The 9,170-nt window shown below is 39.4% G+C and overlaps 1 protein-coding gene across 1 annotated transcript in view; it reads left to right on the forward strand.

Moving 5' to 3' along the window:
- SGCD (sarcoglycan, delta (35kDa dystrophin-associated glycoprotein)) overlaps window positions 1-9,170 on the forward strand; it is a 720,725-nt gene that overhangs the window by 443,890 nt on the left and 267,665 nt on the right. The window contains exon 4 of the mRNA XM_006863921.1: window positions 8,158-8,277. Within this exon, the coding sequence (XP_006863983.1) occupies window positions 8,158-8,277 (120 nt within the window). The remainder of the gene's footprint in view (window positions 1-8,157; window positions 8,278-9,170) is intronic.

Below are 9,170 nucleotides of genomic sequence, written 5' to 3' on the forward strand. Positions count from 1 at the left end.
CCACCACTTTGAAACAAAAATAAAACTGTGGCCGACTGTCCAGTCACCTTGCTACACAGGCAGTGTGTGTGCACCGTAAAAGCCTCCAGAAGTGGGTGGGGGTGTCCATTTGCTCAGGCCTCTCCTGTAGTCACCACCATAGAGGTGTGCAGAGAGATATTGATGAGTTAATAGGAGAAATATTGTCTACTGTTTTTGTCCCTGAAGGTCAGTTAGGTATCTGTGTGTGCACAGCATAATTCTTGAGATAGTTGCATCCTTTTATGTTGGGGTTTTACAGATTGTTCATATGGTTTGACTGTCAGGCCTGACAGGCCTGCTTTTTTCTTGTTAGATAGGCCAGAGTAAAGTGTCCCGCACAAGTTAATTTGAGGGCTGTGGCCCCGAGGCTGACATCATAAGCAGCCACCAAGCTCTTTCTCTCTGTGCTGTGGGAAAACTGTGGGCTCAGTGCTGGACTTTTTTTGAGGGGTGTGCCCCCACCTGCCTGAAGGCATCTGGGCTGGACAAAGAAGACATGACAGGGAATTGCATGAAAAAAATGTGTAGAATACCCCGCACCTCCTTTTGCGAATGTCACTGCACCACTTTTAGCACTGTGCTGGTCTGACTGTAGCCCTGCCCTCTGAACTGCACCCAAGCAGGGTGGCCACAGAGGGAGTCCCACCTGGAATGATTCCTAACTTGCAATATTTTTCCTTTTTACCGTGATTTTTCTACTTGTGCATGCGGGAAATTGATGCCCTGCACCTTATGCTAGATCCAGAGCTCTGAGAGCCCAGCTTCTCTGGATTTTCATTCCCTCCCCCGCAGAGCCTTTCCTACCTGGCTGTCTCTGCCACTGCCAAAACCAGAACTCTTGTTGTGTATTCTTAAAATAAAAATGTCTTAATTGTGCTTTGTGTTTGATGGAGTACTCTTAAGTGTATTCTCCTGCATTACTTACCACCCCATTCTTAGGTTCAAAGTAAAGTTATACACATGAAGATCATTTTGGTGACCAATCTGGTGATATTGCCCAGGCCCCAAAAGGCAAAGCCCTCATCATACCTATTTTTGCCATGTGAAAGGATCCAGAGTATGCCAACTGCTCACCTGATATACCTCCAATGGCCAGTCATTCATTCTTTCGTTCTTCATTACCTGACCACCTCCAACTCTCCCTCCACTTAAAAAAAGTAAAGAAGATAAGCACCCCAAATAAGATAGATTTTTACTGGCTATTTTGATGTGACCAAGACACCTGCATCTTGGTCCTTGTAGGAAGACTTAATGTACGTCCCTCACCAAACACCTTTTGAAAGAACAGAAACATGTAACGAGGGATGCACATTAAGTTTTCCGATGAGGGCTAAGAAGCAGCTGTCTTGTTGATCATGAGTTTCTTCTTCCAGGTGTCTACTTCCTTTAATCCTCTCAAAGTCCATATCCTACTTGCATTAGTCATGTTGGTACCAGCGTCATTCCCCATCCTAGACAAAGAAACATCATTTTCTTCTGTGAAACAATCCTGTGAGCTCCATTGCAAACCCAAATCTGCTCACTTGGTGACCTTGACAGAGCCATTAGCCTCACTATCACTTGTCCTTATCACCTGTAGCATGAAAGCAGTCAGGCAGCAAACCAGATCCTACCTGTGATTCCCTGTTCTGCCAACTTCTGGTCACTAAGGAGCCTTCAAAATATTGTTTCCTTCACAGTATCCTTTTTTTGTGTGTGTCAGAGCATGCTTTGGGTGTATTGGCAAGAGATCATGTCTACTGAGTTGACGTGATTATGTAATCAGGAAAGTGGGCCAAGAGGTAACAAACCAAAACCAAACCTACTGCCAACAGATCAGTTCTGACTCACAGTGATGATACAGAATAAACTGCCTCATAGGGTTCCCAAGGCTGTAATCTTTGCAGGAACACACTGCCCCATCTTTATTTCTGAAGAGTCTCTGGAGGAAGTGGTAAGTACCAATGTTTAGATTAGCAGCTAATCTCTTTACCAGTGTGCTACCAGGACTTCTTGGAAGAGGGATACTTGTCAAGTATCATTAATTCTTCTCAGTGGATATGAAAGTGGTGATGGTGATGATGATCACAGGAGCAGCACCTTGTATTTCATAGCCCTGCTCAGGATTATCCAGATTCATACGTGCTGAATTCATACAACACACTGAAGTGCAGAAAGATCAAGTGATTGGGAAAAGGTCACATTTAACAGAATATGAGAGAGAGTTGGGATACAATTCATATCTCCTGACTCGTAATCCAATGGCCTTGAGAAACAGAAATGTAGACTCAGATACATGGAAGCTTGTCTGACACTATCAGTTAGGCCTTTGTGCTTTCTTTTTGCATAGCAGTAATTTCACAGAACATCAACATCAAATAAAAACACTTTGTGACTGTGATGGATAAAGAAAATATTAAAAAGTCAACTCTGTTCATGTATGAATCCTAAATATATTAATAAACAAACAAATCATAAACATTTTGCAAACCACAAAAATGTTCAAGCATCCCTCTATCCTAGTTACTATGAGTGACTGTTCAGTCTTACTCCATTACAGCTATAACATTTTCTGTGTATCCCAATTTCTTCTTAAGACTCATTAAGATTTGTTGTTGTTATTAGGTGCCATCGAGTCGTTACTGACTCATAGCAACCTTATGCACAACAAAACAAAACACTGCATGATCCAGGGCCAACTTCACTACTGTTGCCACGCTTGAGCCCATTGATGCTGCCATTTTTCCAGTCCATCTTGCTGGGGGTCTTCCTCTTTTTCTCTGACCCTTCACCTTACCAAATATGATATCCTTCTCCAGAGATTTGTCCCTCCTGACAATATGTCCGAAGTATGAGAGACGAAGTTTGGCCATCCTGGCCTCCAAGGAGCACTCTGGCTGCACTTCTTCCAACACAGATCTGTTGGTTCCTTGGGCAGCCCATGGCACTTTCAATATTCTCTTCCAACACCATAACTCAAAGGCATCAAGTCTTCTACGGTCTTCCTTATTCACTGTCCAGCTTTTGCATGCGTATGAGGTTATTGAAAATACCATGGCTTGGATCAGGCACACCTTAATCCTCAAGCTGACATCTTTGCTCTTCAATACTTTAGAAAGGTTTTGTGTAGCAGATTTGCTTACTGCAATACATCATTTGATTTCTTGACTGCTGCTTCCATGAGTTTTGATAGTTAATTCAAGAAGAATGAAGTTCTTGACAACTGCAATCTTTTCTCCATTGATAAGAATGTTGTTTATTGGTCCAGTGGTGAGGATTTTTGTTTTCTTTACATTGAGATGTAATCCATACTGAAGACTATGCTCTTTGATCTTCATCAGTAAGTGTTTTAAGTCCTCTTCACTTTCAGCAAGCAAGGTTGTATCATCTGCATATTGTTGTTGTTGTTATGTGCCGTATAGAAGGTTGTTAATGAGTCTTCCTCCAATCCTGATGTCACTTTTTTCTTCACAGAACCCAGCTTCTCGGATTATTTGCCCAGCACACAGGTTGAATATGTTTGGTGAAAGAATACAACCTTGTCGCACACTTTTCTTAATTTTAAACCATTCAGCGTTCCCATGTTCTCTTCGAACAACTGCCTCTTAGTCCAGGTACAGATTCCTCATGAGCACAATTAAGTGTTCTGGAATACTCATACTTCGCAATGTTGTCCATAGCTTGTCATGATCCACACAATCAAAAGCCTTTGCATAGTCAGTAAAGCACAGGTAAATATCTTTCAGATATTCTCTGCTTTCAGCCAAGATCCATCGGACATCAGTAATAATATCCCTCGTTCCACAGCCTCTTCTGAATCCGGCTTGAAACTCTGGAAGTTCTCTGTCAGTGTATGCTTTCAGCTGTATCTGTATTTCCTTTAGTAAAACTTTAGTTGCATGGGATATTAAATAGATTGTCCGACGATTTCCTTATTCCATTGGGTCACCTCTCTTTGCTCTTTGGAATGGGCACAAATATGGATCTCTTCCAATCAGTTGTCCAGATAGTTGTCTTCCAAATTTCCTGGCAGAGATGAGTGAGTGCCTCCTGTGCCACCTCACTTTCTTGAAAGATTTCAATTTTGATTCCATCAATTCCTGCTGCCTTGTTCTTTGCCAGTTTCTTCAGTACATCTTGGACTTCTTCCTTCAGTATCATTGGCTCTTGTTCATATGCTACCTCTTGAAACGGTTGAACATTAACCATTTCCTTTTGGTGCAGTGACTCTGTATATTCCTTCCATCTTCTCTTGATGCTTTCTGCATCATTACATACTCAGTCATAAAATTATCCCCATTTCCTGATACCATCCAATTCAGAACAAAATCTTGCTTCCTTAAACCTTCCCCAAAATCACCTGCATAAGCCTAACCTCAATGCTTCTAACAACTTCTTACTAAGCTGGCCCATGTTTCCCCATGGAATATGCTGTCAAACTGGGCAGTCTACCATCAAACCCAAGTTGTTCAATAGCAAGTGAGTTGCTAGTATCTTTAGCTGGAAAGTCTTGAAGGATTTCTCATTACTACTTATCAATCATCGGTGTCTACTATTACTAATTAAGAGGATTTTTTTTTTTTTTAAGGGCAATTTTTGCTTTTTAGTTTTATTTTTTTACTTTGTCAATTGCTTCCTTTTTAAACAAGTTTTTATTGTGAATTAAGTGAAGGTTTCCAGAGGAAATCATTAATTATACAGCCCATAACTCATACACTTTGCTTCATCTCAGTGATTGCAATTCTGTCCAAGTAACAAAAGTTAACCACTTCTTGTGGCTCTTATTTCTATTCCACCCTCCTTCTCACTCTTTCTTAAAGTTGTCCTTAGGTAAATGTTATCCCTCTGGTCTTAAGTGGGTGACCAATCCATGTCAAGCATACATTACAAGTGTTGTTCCCTCTGTATACAGATCTGCTTCTTGGCTGAAAATTGGGTACCAAGGGTGAGTTCTGTTCCCAATCTGAAGGGTGGTCAAAGACTGTAATCTTGGATTCCTCCAATCTCTTTCTGACTAGTAATCCCAGTCTTATTTTTAAATTTTGAGTTTCATTTTGTATTTTCTCCGATTCTGTCTGGCACCTTCTACTGTGATCTACTTCAGAACAGTTGGTAGTAGTAGTCAGGCACCATCTAATTCTTCTGATCATAGAGTTATGGTGACTGATGTTCACATTTTCCATTGATACACTGATTTGGTTATTACCAAGAATCTTCAAATTTTTATCACTCTTCTTTCTTCTACAAGTGGAGAAACCAATAGTTTTACCTTAGATGGCTACTCATTAAGATCCCAGTAGGTAATCACCAAAGTAGGATGTAGAATATTATCTTTGTGAACTATATTATGCCATTTGACCATGGTGTACCCTAAGAATGTGGTCCTGAGTACCCAGGTCCAACAACTCATTGATTTAAGGTATTTGATAATACCTAAGAAATTTTCATCATTTTGCTCCCTGTAAGTCGTACCACATTCATAGGTGTGTTTGTTGTTGTTGTTGTTGGGTGCCATCGAGTCAGTACTGACCCATAGCGACCTTATGCACAGCAGAATGAAACACTGTCTGATCCTGGGCCAACCTTATTACTGTTGCCATGCTTGAGTCCATCTGTGCTGCCACTTGACCAATCCATCTCATTGGGAGTCTTCCTCTTTTTCTCTGACCCTCCACCTTATCAAATATGATATCCTTCTCCAGTGACTGGTCCCTCCTGACAATATGCCCCAAGTATGAGAGACGAAGTTTGGTCATCCTGGCCTCCAACGAGCACTCTGGCTGTACTTCTCCCAAAACGGATCTATTGGTTCTTTTAGCAGCCCATGGCACTTTTAGTATTCTCCTCCAACACCATAACTCAAAAGCATCAGTTCTTCTACAGTCTTCCTTATTCACTGTCCAACTTTTGCATGCATATGAAGTTATTGAAAATATCATGGCTTGGGTCAGGCACACCTTAGTCCTCAAGCTGACATCTTTGCTCTTCAATACTTTAGAAAGGTTTTGTGTAGCAGATTTGCTTACTGCAATACATCATTTGATTTCTTGACTGCTGCTTCCATGAGTTTTGATAGTTAATTCAAGAAGAATGAAGTTCTTGACAACTGCAATCTTTTCTCCATTGATAAGAATGTTGTTTATTGGTCCAGTGGTGAGGATTTTTGTTTTCTTTACAATGAGATGTAATCCATACCGAAGGCTGTGCTCTTTGATCTTCATCAGTAAATGTTGTAAATCCTCTTCACTTTCAGCAAGCAAGGTTGTATCATCTGCATATGGCAGGTTGTTAATGAGTCTTCTTCCAATCCTAATGCCACGTTTTTCATCATAGAACCCAGCTTCTTGGATGATTTGCTCAGCATACATGTTGAATAAGTATGATGAAATAATACAACCTTGTCGCACACCCTTTTAAATTTTAAACCATTTAGTGTTCCCATATTCTGTTTGAACAATTGCTTCTTGGTCCAGGTACAGATTCCTCATGAGCACAATTAAATGTTCTGGAATATTCATACTTCACAATGTTGTCCATAGCTTGTGTGGATCATGACAAGGTTTGTTTGTAGCAAAGGTAAATACCTATGTAAAACATTAGTCTCTTAAACCCTTATATATTTGTGGATTTATCCCCACTGTACCTTCAGCCTGTGTATCTTTCCATGTTACTACTTATACAATGTAGTTGTTGCCGTGTTGTGTATTTACCTTTATCCCTAAGAACATCATGCAAGGTAAACTGAATAGTTAGTGAAAAGAAAGGAAGATGCTCTTTGAGATGGATTTTCACAGTGGCATCAGCAATGGGATCAAGCTTAACAAAGATTGTGATGATGGCACAGGACTGGGCAGTGTTTTATTCTGTTGTGTATAGGGTCACTGTGAGTCAGAACTGACTCAGTGGTACCTAACAATAGCAACTAATTAAGAGGAAGTTTGAAAGATACCTAGATACAAATAAAGATGCTATGTTAAAATTTCCTGATAACTATGGGGAAAATACAAGATTTCTCAATTTTACCCTCCAATATTTTTCTAGGAAATTCTAGACCAAAGATAAATTCCTTTCAATCCATACTATATTTAGTGAGGGTGATGATACCCTCAGATTATTCTGATTTTTTTTAAGGCAATCAGTTTTGGGGTACTGGATCTGACCTGGCCTAAAATCCTTACACTGTCACCTGTTAGCTGTATGGCTTTGTGCAAGTTGCTAAGCTAACTTCCTTTTTTGTTCAGTAAGTCTAAGAACATTAAGCATTTCAAGTTGTCCAACTGAACTTTATGTAGATCATGCTCAGATAGACTGAAATATATCCTTTTTTTATAAATTCTAAAATGTTACTTTGGTTTTATTTTAGGATAGTACTTAAAACTCTGCATTTTTCCATTAATTAGTTGATTGATTGCTTCCTATTTTTCTTCTTCATTAGTATATAGTGCTTTGGGATGAGAAACTTTCTCGTCCTTATGCACCCTGGTAGCTCCACCTTGAAGAACATCAATTTTTTGTTGTAATAACTCATCTAATTTATTATTATTTTTATTATTGAGTAATGAAATGTAAGGGTACCCCAAAAAGTTCATGGGAAATTGGAATAAAAAAATAATGGAATGTTTCCATAAAGTTTTTGAAGTCCATTGTAGTAGCCTAAAAGATTCAACAACCTCCAGGACAATCAATTATAATGTATTATAGCCTTTTGTGCCAGGAAGTGGTCTATCTACTGAAGAAATAGACGTGTATGTTCTCAGATGCAGTCAGTGGGTTGGGGTGCAGAGCGAGAAAGTTTTCAGCTCAATTTGAAGAAGCCCTTTTTGACAGTTAGGACAGGTCAAAGATATGAGATTTGCCTCAAGAACCATTTCTTGATATGCTCAAGCAAAGAAAATCTGCAAATCTAACTGAGAGAAATCTCTTGCAAGCATTAGTTTTCAGGAAGGACACAATGTGCTATAAAATGTTAGCTTGAGAGCCTGTGATTAAAAGTAATTGACAAGACATGACTAAAGTCATGTCTGATTTTCATGGTTGGCTTCTGAACACTAATTCACTTACATTAAAGTTCAATGTAATCTTGTCAGATGTATATGTTCAATGAAAGCTTTTATATCAAATGCAACGAGACTAATGTATTCTCTCTTTCCTTTCTAGGTCCAAAAGCTGTAGAAGCTTATGGGAAAAAGTTTGAAGTAAAAACTGTTTCTGGAAAATTGCTCTTCTCAGCAGATGACAATGAAGTGGTAGTAGGAGCTGAGAGATTAAGAGTTTTAGGTAAGGAAATTGTCATCGTTTAATTGGTTGTATGCTCCTGATATATTTTAGAGGAAAAGTAGAATGGTATCTAGAAGAGTGTATGATTTAGTCCAGTTACTTGAATCTTTTAAAGCAAGGAGCTTAATCCCCTGGAGAAAATTTCTTGTCATAAAATCTTTGTAACATGTTGCAATTTCTGCCAACTTTTGGCATTTGGTTAGTTTATGTGGTCATGAGAAGAAGCACAATACTACACATAGTATCCTCACAGACCACCCATCCAGCCATCTTGCACAAAGCAGCTGTGACTTGTATACCTGATGCAGTGATTTCTTAACCTAGCTACACACTAAGAATCACTAAGGGAACTTATGAAAAGTTTAGACTCATAGATCCAAACACTGATTCACTGAATCAGATGTTGTGGTAGAAGTGCTGAAGAATGTGTCATTAAAAATATTTTCAGGAACTTTTGTGGCCCCACAATTTAAAACCACTGAATTAAAACACATAATAAATTAGTCTTCTGCAACTCTGCCCTGGAACAGTCTAGCATGGTGGTTTCAGAGTCCTGGTGCTAATGCTGACCTGGCTTAAAATCCCTGCACTGTCACCTACAAGCTGTATGGCTTCCAGCAAGTTGCTAAGCAAATTTTCATTTTTGTTCAGTAGGACCAAGAACATTCAGTATTTCAAGTTGTCATCTGAGATCATGTTATACATACTAACCACAACACAAAATACCACTACTAGTTGTCATCAAGGTGGTTCCAACTCATGGTGATCCATGTATACCAGAGTAGAATTGTCCTTTATCAGATTTTCAGTGACTGATGCTTTGGAAGTGAATTACTATGCCTTTCCTCCAAGATACCTCTAGGGGGACTCTCACCTGTTGTTGTTGTTGTTGT

This window comes from Chrysochloris asiatica, unplaced genomic scaffold (genome assembly GCF_000296735.1).
Source record: "Chrysochloris asiatica unplaced genomic scaffold, ChrAsi1.0 scaffold00057, whole genome shotgun sequence".
NCBI classification, from domain to species: domain Eukaryota; kingdom Metazoa; phylum Chordata; class Mammalia; order Afrosoricida; family Chrysochloridae; genus Chrysochloris; species Chrysochloris asiatica.